This window comes from Danaus plexippus, chromosome 2 (assembly GCF_018135715.1).
Source record: "Danaus plexippus chromosome 2, MEX_DaPlex, whole genome shotgun sequence".
Lineage (NCBI taxonomy): Eukaryota > Metazoa > Arthropoda > Insecta > Lepidoptera > Nymphalidae > Danaus > Danaus plexippus.
Window position 1 is genome coordinate 4,852,551 of NC_083537.1, and position 19,485 is coordinate 4,872,035.

Sequence of the window (19,485 nt, forward strand, 5' to 3'; positions counted from 1 at the left end):
ACGTATACTAAATGCATAGAAGGGAAATACTTTGTCAATGGAATTCCTAATGCGCTTTAAAGCAACACTGAGTGGCAAGCGAATTAAACTGAGGTAACTTTTAAGAGTACGGGATAGTAGGGGCTGTGTGGAAACGTTGATTTTTTTAAATAATTTTACCAAAAAACTATATTTATTAGCTTATAAGGTACTCTTACTTTAATAAAATAGTTCAACAACTCCTTTGCACATGCGCTATAATTTTTTTATATTGTGTAAATAGCGTCAACTGGACCAATAACCGTAACTGCCATAATACCTGACATCGCCGGAGGCAGACCCGCGCTCTATAACTAGAATAGATATGTAACGATAAAATAGTTTTAATCAGTAATCACTATAAGAACAATAATAAGTAAAAACCTTCTATGAATAAATAAATCTAGGTATATTTATAAAAATATTTATCTTCTAAGCTTCCGATTCTGTCTTACATGGCTTTGCGTCTTATTATTGTACTATACCATCTTCGGAAAACAAAGATTCTTTGATAAACCATAAATGTTGTAAACGAACCTTGAATAAGTCGTTTTGTCTTGTTCCATTTAGTTTTATAGGTATAAACTTCGCGTATACATTTTAATATAACATAAGGTCGTCAATATTGAGCGCTTTACTTATCTTTTGTGACTAAAATATAAGAAATTATTATACTATAAGAATGATTAACTTAATTCCAAGCAATACGCGGTTGTGTTCTACAAAAATCTCCCATGGAAATCAAACTGTTGAAAAGACGACAGCGAACACTTAAGGTCGTTAATGAAGTTAATGTGATTACGGCCAGCCAGACAGCATTGTGTTTCGTCCTAATTCATGTTCTAATTCAATGCTAGAACATTTTGTACTTACAAAACTGACTTAATGAAATGGTTATGTTATACAGATTGCCACATAACTTTTAACTTTAAAAAACTAGATGAAATTGGTCGTCTGTCTTAATGAAATATATTTGGATTTGATTTAATAAAATCACACCCTACATCACTCTTCATTAAGATCAACGTTCACATTAATGTAATTGAATGAATCGTGTACTGAGGAGAAACCTTGTATTGATATTGTATAGTTACTAGTATGATTTTTTTTTTCAGACATCTTAAAGAGGCGTGACATAACTGAGTTCATGAATCAATACTTCAGGTCAAGTTCGTGAGCAAGGTTTCGTAGATCACAGGAATGTTTTATTTAAGAAGTTAATTTAATCACAGCGTTTAGAATAGGAAAAAGATTCAACAACGGTGATGGAGAGTCAACTTATGTGTGCTTATAACTCATAAGTCATATAGTAATTTTAAATAGTTGATTAAAATAAATATATAAAATTTATCACAATTATAATATATTTGAATTTACTTATATTCGATAGACGAACATAACAAGGTTGTTTAGTTATGTATTGAAATGGCAAGTTGATAGTTTATGGTGTCAACGACTTGACTGTAGAGGTGGCAACCAGCCCTCAGCAGTCCTCGCTGCAGAAAAACTTCACAATACATTCAATGAGTTATAATCTTTCGAGTGCTGATGTACCAGTAAAACCAGTAAAGCATATAAGACACCAGATAAAAATTCAAATAATTCATAAAGATTACGGATAGTGATAATACATACTTTGCTCCCGAAACTATTCTAAACATTTCAAGCAATTTCGTTACTCCTAATTTTTAATAGCATTGAGATTCTATCTAATAAAATAAAAAATTTTTTTTATAGTTTATCAAGAAATAGGTTCAATAAATACAAAATATTAAGCCCGTGGGAATTAATCACTGGCGCTTGGCAGCGAGCAATCAACTTCACTGAATTGTTTCAATTTGCCTTTTATTTATGCAAAGTATTATGCGGGTTAACAATTTATAATCGAATAAAACGCGCTGTCATTGTGTATTTAAGGTAACAGGAATAATTACAAATGAAATTAAAAGATAAATAATTAATAATATATTGAACACAGAGTAAATATCTTGCGCACAAAATATATCTGTCAGTTATTCTATTACATGACCATAATTTATGATATGTCACCATAGAGATTAGAACCTTTTTAAAATAGTCTTTTAATAAAGATTTTATATTGTAATATAAGTATAGAGAAATTATCGAAAACTTATATCACCTTCATTCATATGAAAAATCCGTTGCACATCTCACAGAGACCTCCCACACGGAGGATATTTATAAAACAGTTAAATGCTCTTAAACACCTTTTTATGGCATTAGGATTAAGTCTGTGATTTTAATGGATTGATTTTATATCACTATACTAAATATTTCATTTAAAAATCCCATATGTATATTTCAAATTTAAAAATATAGTCACGTCTAAAAGTTCGATAAAGATTAATTGATTTTTCCCCTTCTATGCTTTTAAAAAGAATCAACAAGCGTATTATTCTTTTCTATTTAAAGTAAAACACTTCATTGTAGCCCAGCGCGCTCTTGACATGCGGGACAATTTGTTCTCTAGAAAAACTAGTCAAGGGTTACTTTTGCGGTTACATTGTGTACAGTTTTAAGTCTCATAAATAACGTGCCTGTACTCTTAGTTGGAAACGCTGTACCAGGTGGTCGTGCTTATTTTTGGTCCTGTTTATGTACCAATATGGGAATAAATTTTATTTTATGACTTCCATTCAGTGAATTTGATTAATGTGACTGTACAATTCGAGTTGTATGCCGCATTTTAAGCAACAAACGCTATTGACACTTGAACGTAACGAAGTCTTCTGAAATGTCCTGTTGGAGCGATACGTTTTTTATTTGTCAAACGAGCGCAGATTGGCAACTGGCGCGCATGTTTCGCGAAGCGTGATATTTTTTGCAAAGACCTTATGTTCTGCGGTTTGAGTTAAAATTTCAGCGATGAAATATTATACGAATCGTAACTCTATACGTAATTACATAGCATGACTGCACGAGCTTATTGTGTAGTTCGCAAACTAAAAAAAGTAATAGAAAAACTTATTAAATCACACTGAATAATGATTAATGAGATATATTCAGATATTTTATCTTTTTTGATTTTGTTTTTGTTGTCTAAATGATATTATACCTATAAGTTCATTAAAATTTGACGATATATTACTAATAATAGAGCCGGACTAAAGTTTTGTTTACCAGAGGCATATTCAAGTAACTGCGAGCTGACCCTTCGCCCGACTTCCGGTCACTCGACGCTTTTTAGTCGGTTCCTGTACTACGCAACATCCGGTTGCAATAACAATTACGAATTTGTTTTGGAAAACAAATCTAACAAATTCTCTCTCAATTATTGTAATAAACACTTCATACATTCATAGTAATGCTTACTTACTTCCATATACGTACAACTTAGTTGAATTTGTGTTTATTGCTTACTGTTACTTATATGCATCGTGATAAAATTTTCCTATGTTACATTACAACATATTGTTCGGCTAATCTTGTTCTAAATTCCTTATTATTAAAAGTACAATAGAACATGTTTAGCTTATTTAAATGTAAGATGCAATTCAAATAGATCTTCGATAAACTATTTAGTCACAGTTCCATTTTAAATAAAACTATGACTAACACGTCTCTTATGCGTCTAGGCGAGGCGAGAATACAAACAATATTGAGTGTGACAACAATGTTCGTCAATCATCAAACGAATGTTTAATCTCGTTCCAGAGTGGGGCCGCTGCGTTAGATCTGGACTCCGCTGCACTAAGGAATGCATCGTAAATCATTTTGTGATTCCAAAGGCTCGCCGCAATAATCGTCCTTACTAGGGATTAACTGAACAGAAATATTTACTCGTATTCGCGGTGGCAAACGACAGCCAGATCCATGATAAAAGATAATGAAATATAATATCATTATTATATAAAAAAAATAGATATTTTAAATATTTCTTTAAAAGTTTGTTTTTGTATTAACATTCCAAAGCCAAAACTCATGTCATCACACTAAATGAATTATAAAAACAGACAACAAACTTTCGGTTATATCGTATATCGTCCAATTTTTCTATTGATACTTTATAAAATAGTTGATCGACTTCATGGGAACGGTTCGTTCGTTACATCACTACTCATACCTCTTGCCTCTCATTGTTATCGTTTCAATGCTCATAACGAAACAGTAATGCACTCACTTTTGATGTAGTTCAAAATAAATTATAACACTTAACTTTTAGTATCTTTATAATATATATTTATAAGCCTTACCCTTATTTCTCTGAAAGGTTACTTCACTTTGGGGATATTAAAATAAATACCAGCGGACAGGAATCTAGGTTGATGTTTTAAGCAACTTCGTTGAGATATGAATTAAAAATAAGACTACAAATTGGAGCGAAGTTAGCTAGTCCGTAATTAGAATGCATCATGCAGAACAAAACAATCACGTGTAATGTTTTATTGGTAGGTATTGGTATATTGGCTAATTACAAGGAGTCTTACAAAAGCGCCGCCGGCTGAAAGAGCTTTTGTCCGCAACGTATAGATACTCACACATGCTCTTAATTAACTTATAAACACAACACAGTTACACTATACAATATAGATGAATATCTAAAACAATGAACTATTTTATGGACCTATTCATTCATTCAAAACGCTTATCGCTCAGACGAACACGACTATATTCAAATTATAAATATAGTTCAATTAAGTGCTTACAAACAAATCCCGGAAATGTTCTGTGTACCTCATCAGTTAACGTTCATTTGCATAGATCAAGAGGTATATCTGACTAATACAAGCGCGTTGCCCTAAAGCCGTTGAATTGTTTGAATTTTCACAAAGGTTAAGCGGTTATTTGGTGTGTTTGTATTGGGTGACAGTGAACTTAACGTTGAGGCGGCCCCCGGGCCCGTGGGCGGCGCACTTGTTCTTGCGCAACTTTTTGGAAACTAAGTCTGCCTGTGCGCATGTGACAAAACATCGAATTCTCATCCATAGTTAACGACTCTTAAAATATATTGGAGATGTTTCAAAAAAAACATTACCTCTTGATACAGAACATTATTTAGGCTTATTCCTCATTTTTAAATATATGATTGTATTACATGAACATTAAACGACTGTTATCGTTTCAATAATCCCTTCAATATCTTCCAAAATAATTTATTGAACATTTTGATGCACGCAAACAAGGTGATAATTTTAAAAATAAACTATCATATTGGTACTTGCACTAACGATAACCTGTGCTCGAGGTTACGACAATATTACTTCAATCTCAAATAATAGGTAGATGCGAACATGATGATGAACACACTGCACGGGTTTTATAAACACATTAAATAAGCATCAAGTTTATCCACTTGCATAGAATATCCTTTCCTACGCCGTTTTATAAAATTAAATTAAGAAATTCATACGTTTATTGTTTCATTAATTAATGTTCCTGCCCGAATTTTAACATCCTGAACTTGTGTTACGTTCTAAAATTGCGATAACGTTTAATTAATATGCTAATAAATTCACATTGGTACTAATTTACGTTTTTTATCAATTTTAGGGAAAAAAACGTTTTATAAGTATCCAATTTCAAGCGTTGAAACTTGAAATGTAATTCTCGTATTTATATGTATATTTATTTTATTTTTTTATTAATTCAACTCATTTACAATAGAGGGTATAAGGACAAACAAATACTATACCAAGGACTTTAAATTAACGCTTATTGTCGTCGTCATAAATTGTTAATCGCCATCATTTTCATCATAAGTAGCCATCATGTTCGCGTAAGGAACTACGTATTTACGACCAATAGAAGAAATGAACCTTCACTGTGGTCATTTGGACCACGAACAGTCAATTATAGCCCAATGATTTAATTTGACCGGTCGTGGGAGAAAAACTATTCTTTTTTGATAAAAAATGTTGGTAATAAACTTTCTAACAATATGGCCGCAATTTTTTTTATTATATGGCCATATAAGTAATATGTCATTTAATGACAAAATGTATCCAATACTTTAAATAATAAATTAGTAAGTATACTTATTTTAATTTATAAAGAGTGCCCTCCTTATTCAGTTTCACAATAGGAACCGCTCACAAAAGACTTCTAACTGTAATAAAAATCTAGAGACAAAATTGTTTTTTTTTGTGAATCGAGTAGAATGTAATTGGAATCCAAAATAATATTTATATATTTTTCTTCTCATGTATACACTCCAGTTATGTTTGAAAATATTTATTGAAAGTCACTAAAGCAGCAAATGTAGGTATTATTTTACATCAAAAACAAAAAAAAAATATGTAAAAAAATTAATGTCAAGTCACGATATCATTATAAACATAACGACCATAAAAATACGCGACCATTAAATTACCGATAATTATTCCCGCAGCTATGACAAACGTAAATTTTTCTAGATAAAACTATTGTGGAAAAGCAAAAACGACCGGTTTTTTATTATTATTTTAAATAAGTATTGACAAAAAATACCTTTAATATAAGATGTAGTGGTCCACTCACGCGGCAATCAGGCGGCGGAGATTCGTATCCCCAAAAACAGTTCCAAGGCATTTTTCATTTTAAAAGGCTAATAAAATTAAATTTACTACCGCACATCTTACATGTTTAATAATTTAGGAATTTTTTTTTTAATAATTTTTAATGCAGGTTTGTCGAAACACGAGCGTCCTAGAGCGAGTCTATATTATAACTGACACTCGTACCCAGCTGATTCGCTTTCATCAGTGATAACTTACTGAAAAAAATAAGGCTCTATATTTTACCTCACCGGGCGAAATGAAAAAGATTTATAAACTCTTAAAGTAACTTAACGAAGTCAGCCAAATTAAGATGGCTTGGCATTTTAATAACTTTCCGATTAGCACCTTTTAACGTGTCATTGTAAAGATTTAAATTTTTTTTCTTTACAATTAACAATAACAAAGAAAATAAACACTAAATGCCTTGTTATAAGACACGTTTTATATTGATAGATTTTTACTAGGTACTCATGGATATTTTTTGTCAGCCTATAAATTTAATATTTTAAAGGAGCGAGTGTCCGCCCCAATACAATATAAGTGACCACATCATTTTATGGATTTGTCATTAACATGCATACAACACTTCGAATCCATTAAACACAATCTACAGAATTATATTTGAGGAAGATTATCTTTGAGGATTTTCCCGCTAAGTAGACTTCACAACTAAAAAATGTTTTATGACTATGGAATTATGGATGTTAACATTATTTTCTGGTAAGAAAACTTTATATGTAACTTTTTCAAGAAAACTACAATATAATTTAAAAATTCCAAAAAATTTTTTCAACATTAGATTATGTAACAGTTTTCGTATAATCAAACATACATTACTTTTGGAATAAAATGAAAATATTTGCATATGTTATACATCGATATAAAAATCATTTGACCAACCTGTGGTAACAATTGAAGTGGAGTATCAACTGGCGGGCGCTGGCGTTCGCGAGACCACGGACAGTTCCAGGGCATTTCTATTGTAGAGCTAAACAGCTGACTGTGTTTTGTTGGTAGTCATTATAAAATTAATATACTTTACAAATTTTAAATTTAAAGATTATAATGAGAGCCCATTGCTTTGAAGTTATATATGCATCATAATATTAAATAAACCGAGCGCGGCGATGTACTGGGTGCGTGCAACAGGACCGTACGCATGCGTGCGGACGAAGAGCCGGACGACTCTCAACTAGGCAACCGGGACCCGGCTCAAGCTACTGTTTATTGAATTCATAATAATGGAACGTTTTATCCCGGTGTCCCGCCTCTGTGAAATTTGCTCGTCTTTATTTCGAGGCGTGCATTTAAATATGCACTGAAAAATACCAATAAAATGTAGGTAGATTCAAATTTCGTAACAGCCATACATTCGAATGTACCAAATGTAAATATTAAATAATTGGACACAAACAGTGGTAAATTCAAATGTGTAACGAGTATTTAGTGTAATTATAGAACATTTTCATTTGACCTCGTCAATTAATATACCTTAGCTATTGACGTTATATGCACTAATTAGACTCAATTAGCATTTACGCAAGTATCGAATATAGACCTTGTTTTATCTTTATGTAGCTCAAAAATGCTTTAGGAAACGTAAATTTCGGTACAGCTATACGTTAATGTTCAAAAGAAACCAAATTGAAGTCAACTGTGGATTATTAATATAAGTTGCGAATGAACACTTAAAATATAAATAAATACCTTAGTTAAAATAAATCAGTAATACGTTAAAATTACCAAAAACATTGCTACAGATATATATAATAAATTTTATGCATTTAGGTATCTAAAATTGAAGCGTCTGTTTGTGATTTCACTATAGCTGTTTTGTGGAGTGCTTGTGGTTATTAAGAAGATACTAAGACAGACACCAGATACGTTTCATTTTTTTCTTTTTTCATGAGTAAGACTTGTAGGAGTTTTTAAGCGCTTGAAATATTTAATTGAATATTTTACTGGCTAATAGAATTTGTGAACGGATATTTGATGATGATTCTTATCACAAGAGAATTAATTAAAAATACTAAAAGTGTAAACGTTATATTTATATTAAGCAATAAACGACAGACAACTTCAGTATGTCAAATTAAGTAATAATCAATATTATTCCTCATAATACTGCAACATATGTATGAATGAACTATTTACACGATAAATGTTTTGGATAAATTTTGAGCAGAATAAATAAATTATATCGTAATAGCCACTTGTCATTCTAGATGGAATATTTTAACAAAAATATTATTTGACATTATAAAGATTAATTAATTACAACCCTAAGAAAAAATATGCCGACTGTGCGTTATGTATATAAGTTTTATTTTGAGATAACTTTGGTTAAAGATTAAAATTTTGGAAAAAAATATATATTAAACGTACTAATTTTATAAAAAGTAATTGTTAACTATTTACGTACCCATTTTTCAGTGTCAATTTTATTCCAACTGCGCCACCAAACAAACAAACATTTTATTGACTTTATTGAATAATATTTTATATAGTTAAACAATATTAACAGGCATAACGTTATAATGACTCCGTAAAAAGAATTTTCCATTGTATACCACTCAGACCTCTGTGTTAAGTCACATCGTGAAGTAGTTTAGTACTTGCCACCTACACACGACTGAACAATGAAGTAGGTATCAAAAGAAATATTAGGTTGCAGACTGACCTCTCTGAACTGCGGCGTTTTAATTATGCGTAAAAATAATATTCATACCATTAAATGCATTTATAAGTAAATTATTCATTCAGATGTAATATAGAACGTTGCACCAGTGATCTAATCTTCTTGGCATCATTTAAAGCGAATCATGAAAATAGGTTGATGTGATATGTAGCGAATGTGTGAAGTAATCCACAATTGCGCGGTATTAATAGAGAAGGGTTTGGTTGGGTTATAATGATTCTGAATTTTTATGTGTGTCGTTAGTAAAACCACAAAATTTTAATGATATTTTATCACCGGATTATGGAAGAGGTTTGATAATTCATTTCGTGTGTAAACATTGGTAGATACATTCTAAATATCGTACTTGTACACCGATTAATTATTTAATTAAAATAATTATAATGTAAGTCATTAGCGGATTCTATATTTCTGTCCCAAATTCATCAAAGAAAATTTTATAACTAGATTTATTAAAACTCAACGAAACATCCTTAAATTGTTCCAATTGGCATTTGCATTGCATTGGCATTGCAATAACTGGTAATTAATAAATATTTTCCTTAGTAAGTTCCTATGCTACACATAAAACGTTAAGACCTTAAATACCACCTTGTTACTAATTGTTACCGACTGCGTACCAATCTACTAAGATATTTTGCACATGAGCATTTCATACTTCATAGTACATGATATATTTATTTGATAATTAAATCAATAATATAATTTATACTGTCCCTATAATCAAATACATACATTCGTTTACTAGTAAAAAGTAATATGTTATTAATAAAAAGAAATACAGGCATTGTAATTATTGCACTGTAATGAGAAACATAATTAGAACAAAAAAAAAATCTCTAACACGTTCTTTACCAAAGTTGATAATATCGTAAAATTAAAATATCCGCATTAAAGCGATTAATTGCTTATCTTGATAGAAGTTTCGGATACGTTGCCCGACTGTACTCACAAGTAAGACATTAAGACAGTAAAAGTATCCGAATTAATATTCGCATACATTTTTTTGACAGTTATCTGAACATATAAACATATATTTCATCTTTGTTTCATTATTTTAAATATTTTTTTTAATAACGATAAAGGTACTTATGTTATTAATTTAAATACTTAATATTATTATTTTATTGTTTGTGTAGTCGAAGAAGTGACGTGTATTAACTAAAAGTCACACCCACACTATGCCCTTAATACATATATGCCATACTGAGTAACTTATTCAGGCACTTAAGAATTGTGATCAAATTTCTTATTTTTATAGATTGATATATATTGGGTTCAGTAAATCAAACCACTTATCATTTAGATATAATTATATTTTCGAATCTAAAATGTACAAAAAAATACAACTTAAAAGTAATGTACTCTTAACGCCTGCTTTTGTCGATGGATAAAAACATATAACAGATTAAATACTTTCAGATATTTGAAATGTCAGCTATTAATTGACAATTAGTGATAAAAAACAGTTTGGAGCAAGCTATTAGGAACAAAAAAGATACTATAATTTTCTCATAAAAAATTACACATCTGTTATAACTTTAATTACTTCAATGAATTTGTATTTTATTTATTTCAATGTATATCAAATTTCATATGCAGTTGGAAACAATAAATTCGTTTTACTAATATCAGGGCGGTTACTTAAAAGGCTTCGACGAGACATTGTTCTGTATAGATACAACTACGCGATCATAGTTGAACTTCTACAATGATAAACATAACGACCTATATCGATTTTATTATTTAATCAACCACATATTTATAACAACTTTGGTTGTGTATTCTAGTCGTAAAAATATATGTTTAGCTATTTACAATATATAAACATACATACATTGCTTAGAAATGCACAGCAACACAAAAGAGCCTAACTAACATCTCAAGAACTTAATAACACAAACTTAAAGGCCATCCGCAAAAAAGATTACGGCTCGCGATAAGACTAGTTAGTTCTATATAATATTAAATGAAGTTTAAGTCCATCCAAGACTCGGGTATTAGATACGTTGATAAAGCTGATAAACATTAACCCACCCGTAACTCTGTGTCAAACACATACCTACTATAATTATAGATCATAGACAGGCGATAATCATTTTTGCAGCTGGCCCAAACATTAGTCGTTTGATCGTTTTTTAGAAAAAACATAATTAGCTTTATTAACATTATCTAATAGTGACATTTATATCTAAAAATATACAGTATACCCCTGCTCTCAGACGACAGGCCAAGACAAGAGGCACGATTTTATACAAAAAATAAAATCAACATTGTACGGGAGTGTGGATACCTCGTTGTGTTAGCGACTGTCATCCAACTATAAATATAATATTTATCACACATTATTATCTACAGAGTGATAACATAAAACTCGTAGCGCAGTGTTTTGGACACGACTCACGCTATTGTTTAGTCGGTTTCATTGAAAATTATCGTTAACTTTATATACTAATTATGTTTTCTCACTGAAACAAAGATTCCCGTACACATCAATGTTTCGTCCTCTGCTACAGTACACGTATCCGATCACAACGTCACAGAGTAATGAACCACGATAAGTTTACATTGAAATATCAGTATATCACATTCTCACAGTCCAAGCTATAAAATCTGCTGTTTTATTGGATGGAAAATTTGGACCCTATTATTTTGTTGCAAGTTACACGATACTCTGTGACGAGCAAAAAAAAAAAATTTCAATGCAAAAATAATTATCATTAAATCAGTTAGTTACATAAAATTTCGAATTATACATAACATTTCCAATTATTTGACCAAATATCGTTTAAAATCGAATCATGCCGATATATACATGATCTACAAGATACGTCTAATAGTTCCGAAATGACAATAAATCTTACAACAACATTAAAATAGCAGCCTACAATAAAATGATATTTAAACATTATGTACTTTAAAAACAAAATATGTTGAAAAATCGGTCGCACATAAGATTACAAACTAGAAGCTTTTCATTCAATATCAAACACGGCATTTATTTTACAAACATCACCAGGAGGTATACAACATTAGACTGAGACTGAGTCTACACTATTATTTACATACATATAGTATGAATTACATTTTATAAAACCAATTAAACAGTTCAATGTTTCATTTATCAAAATATTTTTTTTATTTATCATATAGGAATACATTTTCGTTGGTTATTTTATTTGCCGATCACATAACATGTGTTGTATCTGACAGCTACAAGGACAAGTAAAATATAGATTGATAAAAATTTTGAAACAGGCATGAAGGACATCGAATAGAAATTTATATAAAGGTGGAAATCAAAAGGGTATCTTGGAAGACTAAAACACATCTATATTTAAATGGATTCGAATGTTAATTTTCTCTTATGAAATCGTAACTAGCAGCGGATTTAAATGATACAATATTTAACGGATATCAGTACAGTAATGTAAAAATATGTATTTCCAAATCTTAATTTCTTATATCCCTGATCGCTTCGATTTCGATGTGAGAATAATTAATTACAATAAAAAAAATTATTTATCATTTTTTTTCTATTTATAGACAACAACGTTTGAAAGTTTAACAGTCCTTCATTGCGGAAGTGATTTAAGAGCTATACTATATCTTACATCATATACACTGGCATAAATTCATATTAAAGATGGTATTGAAAAATATTTTCACAATTTATATTGAGGCACGCATGCATTAATAACTGTTTTATTTTTATCAACTATATAATATTTTCGAGATAACCGATTATGAACTCGTGCAATGGACGTGTTGTTTGTTATACGAGTTTAATTTTATTTTTTATCATTATTATTATTTATTTATTTATTATTTTTTTTATATTATGTAAAACTGTAAAAAATATAACCTTCTTTGAATACATCTAGTCCACATCGAGACGTCAAAAACTATGCGACGGCATTAAATGCTGTTCCATCTAAACAATCCAATAAATATGCTTCCAATATTTTTTATAAGTAAGGACTTGACTAATTTGTTCAAGTATTGGTATCTCAGTCATGTACCTAGCAAGGCCATCACTTGTACTCTATGGAATCGGTTCAACTAAGACACCGCGCGAGCTAGTCTCATCGGCGTCGACTAATTGGAATGCAACACCATATTGCTACATTTGTTGGATTTCGTAAAGCTTCATCTCACTATTCAATGTAAAGATTTCGCGAGTTGATCGAACTTTTTCAACACCAATGAGATTTGGTCAGTAGCCCTTAACATCAGATTTATTAACGTTTACGGTATAAAAATATCAATATAATTCCTATTTGTTTTATTATTTATTTTTTTGTGATTATTTTTATGCATAGTCTAATTTTTTTTTTTGTACATTCTCATCTTTAGGTAGGTAATATCCACGATATACATTTACAATGTATATTCAACTCTATATCTATGGTACAGAAGACGTTGTTTACTTGTTTCCTAGGTGCTAGCGGCAGACTGAAATTTCAATTTTTCAGAGACATTTAAGAAGTACTGAATCACATCAATGGGAGACGGCATCTTGATAAAAAAATATCAAATAATGCAACGACATTTCCTGCCTACATCTGCTATTAGCTAGCCAACTGCCATAAGCCAATGAATATAGTAATTTAGTACAGATATTAATTTTCGCTGTTAATTCTTAAAAAATAATTTAGCATACATTTCAACAGTTATAACCGACAGTACAAAAATAGTATAATGATGTTACCGTACAACGTCTTTTAATATAGAGAAAAAAGCAGATTGCGATGAAGTCGAGTAGCGACGGGTTCTTTCAGTATTGGTAGTGGTAGTGGTAGTGGTAGTGGTCCCGAACATTACCGGATAACAGCGTTTCGTTTCACCAGATCACACAACGTCCTTCGACAGTCTCACATTAATTCTTAATTTAAAATGTTTAATTTATCTTAAAACGTCGTATTCATATTGTGCGATTTACAATTATATCAATGATTTTCGTGTTAACGTACTTCCAGTAACTCTTATCATTACCGTTATCGTAAATATTAAGTAACACTGAGTTAATGTCGTAGAAGCTAACATTTCACATTAAATTGGTGCGCTAAGTTTTAAATGACGTTAATTTATTTAATATAATTTTACGTGAATCCATAAGATTATGTCGAGACCACGGAATACAAACGTTACGTATTACCAGCTCTAACAAAATTGTTTATCTGACGCTGAATTCCACTGAATGGTGAGTCCACTATAAGCAGGCCTCGGCAAGCGTACCAAATTAAAAACATCGCAAAATATGGCAAAAGCTCTTCGTTACCGTGTCAGTGCATATGTAAAACTTTACATACAAATGAGGTGACCATCTGTTATTGATAGTGTGAGATTAGCTTTATAATGAAAAAAATAATTGGAGGGAACTATCATTACATATTGAAAGCAGATAAATGTTTTGTTTTGTTATTATATACTATTTTTTTTCTTAAACAGAGCGCGATTCGATACTCATGCATCATTCATTTTTAATTCGTGTACGCACGCACGCATACACGCACGCATGCACGCACGTTCGCTGCCAACGCAAACGGTAACGAAGACTACAGTTAATTTAAGACATTAATTGAGCACAAAAATCGCTTCATACTTACATCAAAGTTACCATGCACTATTTATCGTTCTACAAATTATCAACGATGACGTACCGACACAAGAACTAGTAAATAATAATAAAAAAATTATCAATTCATTGACTATTGACGTATAAAAATAGTTTTGTTCCAACAAAGCTATTTCAGTTGCTGCGTTTTATACGGATTAGTAATGAGTATTAGAAACGTTGGTAATTTTATAACAAGATATAATATACTGTTTCAGTCAACGAATGGTAGAAAGATAAAAGGCTCTTCTAAACCAGAGAGATCCAGGATCCCGGTCTAGATATAAAAATTAAATTCACATCAAACAATTACTTTCCAAAAGTAAATGATTGAAATACGAAATTTCTATACAATAAAGCATGTCAATACAAAGGCAAATGAAATAAAAAATACGAATTTTGTAAAAAAAATAATAATAATAATATAGTAGTTTAAAAAAACTAATAAAATCAGTAAAGGTTTTTGTATTATTACAAGAAAATTAATATACCATAACATAAGAAACACAATAATATTTAACAAATTATTTACACTGAAGCAATTGCTATAATTTAACAACACGATATTTACATACGTCCCCCGTGTACTATGCTACAAAAATACACGAAGGCTTTCCGTTAGCTTTCAGTTATAAAACAAAATAAATTCATGAAAAAATATCGCTCTCCGTCTAATCCACGCGAGCATAGTACACGGGAGAACAACATTCGTACCATCAATACTAAAGAATACAACTTAACTTTGTCATAACAGGTAACATCTGACTTTCACACTATAATACATAACGTTCACAACGCCAAAAAAAATATGTGTTCTAATATTTCTATACAATATTGCACGCGGTGTGTCTGCTGTATATGTATACTAGGCGTACGAGTCAATCAAATTGCCGATCACATATTTTACTCCTTCACAGGAAGCTACCGTCGTATTCGTCGGACCGATCCTCATACACTACATACATCTAAAGACTTACAATAAAACGAGTTCTCATAGAACATATAGGGATACATATCGACAGTGGATCATAGAACGTTACAGCACTAGCACTACTAAACTACATCACTATCCGTGAGACGGCGTACGTGCTCCCGCGCAGGTATAAATGCAGTGGGGGGTAGTATTGTATCTGTGGTGGTGGGGGTGGGGGTGTAATGTGTTCTCACTGCGACAGTAGTTTCTGTAGCAGTGATGCCTTAGCGGGCGTGTTGCCAGCCGCAGCCGGCTCCTCATCACCGCCCGCCGCCCGCTGCCCCCCCGCCGCCGCCCCCGCCGAGACCTCCTCCGTAGTATTCTGAAATAGCGAATTGCTAACATTCAAAACGATGCAACTACTATTTTGTTAGTTTTCAGAACGGTTGCTAGATTCACGATTTTGATATCGGACTAGTCCAATCAGAATATTCTGTAATATTTGAAATTATTTTTATATTGATCAAAACATTAGTGACTTGGATATATTGCGATACTCTTTACGGTACTTTTGGTTATTTTTTTTAATGAAAGTTTGTTTTTAATATGTATTATGAGGAACGATAAAAAAGTATTTATTATTTCAGTGAATATATTTTAAATACAATGTTAACATTTTTTTTTATAACTAGGCAATGACTGCTATCACACACTCATCCCCGAAGCAGAGAACAATATTTAAAAGTATAAACTTAATTAAAGTAATAAAATTTTTAATCGCACCTCAATTATTGCTGAAATTAAAGGAATCGTCATGCATTCATCTTAATGGCTTAAAAAAGTACGGCACTCGGATCAACGAAATAATTCGTATGCTATTACAACACTTTAGAAGCGAAACAAGAAGCTGTCTAGTGGCAAAAATCATAAAAATTTAGAATAAAACTACACTTTAAAATAAACCACCACCTTATTCGTTATCACTTGCGCATGCGAATTACCCCATTTCTCAGTAATAAGCTGAAATCACAGAAACGAGAAACCTATAAAGCGATGACTTATCCATGTTGTCATGAATCACTTAAACTAATATAATATCAAAATGCAAATTACATAATTATTAAATAATATTCTATAAGAAATATTATTGTACATCACATCACATAAGCCTCGTCGATAAATTTGGAAATGTACCAATTCGTTGAAAGTACTTCGTTCAATTAATATTATGTATATTAAAATTATATAACGTAGAACGTCTCAATGGCTCCGATATCTAACGTCACAATCACGTAAACTATGTGTTAGCGACATATACACGCAGTCATTGAGAGTGAGGATAAATAAAAAACAAACGTTGGCACATTTCGCTTAATCAGCGTCTAAGATAATGATGATCGTTTCGACAACACGCAGCAGAGCAGACTCAATACGTAATTCATAGGTTTGTCTACGAAAATAATGGAAAAAAAACCGATATACAAGTAGTGTAGTGACTAAATGTTTTTTTTTGTTGGTTGTCGTTTCTGTTTAGTTCTGGTCGCGTCCCTGGCTTACCGCTGTGCTCTGTTGCGATTCCCAGGCGTTCGGTGTCGCCGCCGCTCTGCCCCCCACCACACCGCCGCCACCTACATACGTACACACGGATACATTGCCAGCGACCAACTACCACACTGACAATGTTTTGTCGGCATATTTGATCTCGCTACAATATTTAATATACAAACTGTTTAAGATGCTAGATATTGATCTGTGTTTTATGACACCGGACGGTCTTTCTACAGACTGTCTCTTTGTTTAACAGAAAAGTTTTCATTAAGAAAATATTATATATTACAACTATTATGCTACATATATAGATATAGACAAAGAAACTGAGGCGGCCATAGACTTTAGGACAATAACAAAACAATATAGAGCAATGATTATGAAATTTTAGGCAATATTTATTTTTACTTTGCTCTTAAAATAAAGACTGTATTGAATGATGATGAGATTAGATTCCTTGAATTTTTGGAAATTAAATTAAAGATTGAAAAAAAATTTCTCCTGAGAGTGGTAGTTTTTTTAAGTTTTTTTGATGGTTAATTTTTATTGTTAGTTTTATATAACAAAAAAAAGTCCCACGGCAAACTACTTTCTGGAAACTTAATAAAGGTTTCTCAATATAAAGAAAGAGCGGAGCGGCAAATAAATAACTGAAATTATTTTTACGAGAAAAAATAATTTTTATGTGCATATTGTCTGTCTCTATTTGATATTTAACAGCCACCAAAAAATTTTAATGGTCAGTAAAAAAGTTAAAGAAAATTCCCAATAAAAGTGTATGTACTTGTACCCACTATTCTATACACATATCTGTCAAATAAATTTACACGTGTGAATATCATCCAGTGTATTTACTGCGACATTATTTTACTCTAATAAAATTATTGTTCCTTATATGTTAATTGTTACAAAAAATAATACAATTATATACAAATAAATGTATTAATAAGCACATCGTTATGGTAGATAAAGGACGCACAGCGCTCGTTCGAAGATGGTTCGCAACAACGAACGTGTCCACGTCGAAAGAGAGAGAAGAGAGAATAGGAGAAAGAAAGAGAGAGTGAATTGAAGAGGAGACGGTGATTTGTAAAGTTACTAACCTGGCGCGGGCATGTCGAAGTTGAGGAGCGGGTCGAGGTCAGGAGCGTGCAGCGTGTGAAGCTCGGGCCGGGCTGACCGCGCGCCCACCACAGCACGCAGCTCGTTACGCACGTACTCCGACGTACCTCCGCCCGCCGCGCCTCCCACGCCCACGGCCCCCACACTGCTCACGCCGCCCACACCTCCCACACCGCCGCCTGCACGCACCCCGGGGTCATCATCATTACAATAGACTTCGGTTAACACAGAATGGTCAACGTTGCCGCCACACCAGTTCCAAACGACTAAAAGATAAGCGCCAGACTGATCCAAATTATTAGAAATATTGCCAATACGGAGTTACTCCAATCGACGCGATACATATTTACTTATTATAATATAGAAAAGCGAAAATACTTCTTGGCATAAAATAAATCGATAGTCATGCACGACGACAGTTAGAAGAATCGCTACATGTCTACAGTTCGTTACCTTAGTCCAGTTCCCGAGATATCGAGTACCGACTCGGTCGACGGGAGGGGATGCGGACGGACCTCGACACTCGGAAAGGTTATATAACATCTCAGTATACTCTGAACAACAACTTGGAGACGTCAATGACAGATGAAAAATGTCGAATGTCGTTGGATGTAGACGTCTGTCTCGGGGCGGTCGCTCGTGCTACTCACATGACATCTGGTGGTCGGCGTGCGGCGGGTGCGGCGTGTGCGGAGGGTGCGGCGTGTGCGGGGGGTGATGGCCGTGTGGGTGCGCGTGCGGGTGAGGGTGCGCGTGCGCAGGGTGCGCGCCGTGCGCCACGCGCCGCCCGTACTCCCCGCAGTAGGCCCCCGCCTCGCTCTCCTCATAGTAGCCGCCCACTGCCACACACGCCTCATATAGTAACTCTAACCGAGAACCCGTCCTGAACCTACCTACTTGGGTGCCCGTAACGGTCGGATCGAGTCATTGGTACCGGCGCGACCTTCCCCGCGTCGATATAATGCCCCCGACCCCCTGGGTACGCTGGGAATTATCGATAATACGGCCAACCGCCTCTACGGGGCATGCGACCGTTCTTTCAAGCTATCTATCTATCTATATGACTAACTTC

At 32.7% G+C, this 19,485-nt stretch overlaps 2 protein-coding genes across 16 annotated transcripts in view; both read right to left on the minus strand.

Annotated features, from left to right (window-relative positions):
* LOC116779392 (tensin-1) overlaps positions 1-9,123 on the minus strand; it is a 60,029-nt gene extending 50,906 nt beyond the window's left edge. Inside the window, exon 1 of one of the 4 annotated variants that reach the window (XM_061522908.1) lies at positions 8,938-9,123. In XM_061522908.1, coding sequence (XP_061378892.1) covers positions 8,938-9,078 — 141 coding nt within the window. In that variant the 5' untranslated portion in view covers positions 9,079-9,123. Of the gene's footprint in view, positions 1-6,465; positions 6,674-7,415; positions 7,687-8,937 lie in introns of those variants that run through there. The other 3 variants (XM_061522921.1, XM_061522914.1, XM_061522911.1) reach the window with 3 other exon arrangements.
* A 1,385-nt stretch (positions 9,124-10,508) lies between these two features.
* Positions 10,509-19,485, minus strand: part of LOC116779506 (uncharacterized) — a 36,735-nt gene continuing 27,758 nt past the window's right edge. For 7 of the 12 annotated variants that reach the window (XM_032673820.2, XM_032673818.2, XM_061521968.1 and 4 more), the window contains 4 exons: positions 19,064-19,252; positions 18,395-18,592; positions 17,301-17,371; positions 10,509-16,125 (listed from right to left, as the gene is read on the minus strand). In XM_032673820.2, coding sequence (XP_032529711.2) covers positions 15,994-16,125; positions 17,301-17,371; positions 18,395-18,592; positions 19,064-19,252 — 590 coding nt within the window. In that variant the 3' untranslated portion in view covers positions 10,509-15,993. Of the gene's footprint in view, positions 16,126-17,106; positions 17,372-18,394; positions 18,593-19,063; positions 19,253-19,485 lie in introns of those variants that run through there. The other 5 variants (XM_032673823.2, XM_032673828.2, XM_032673819.2 and 2 more) reach the window with 4 other exon arrangements.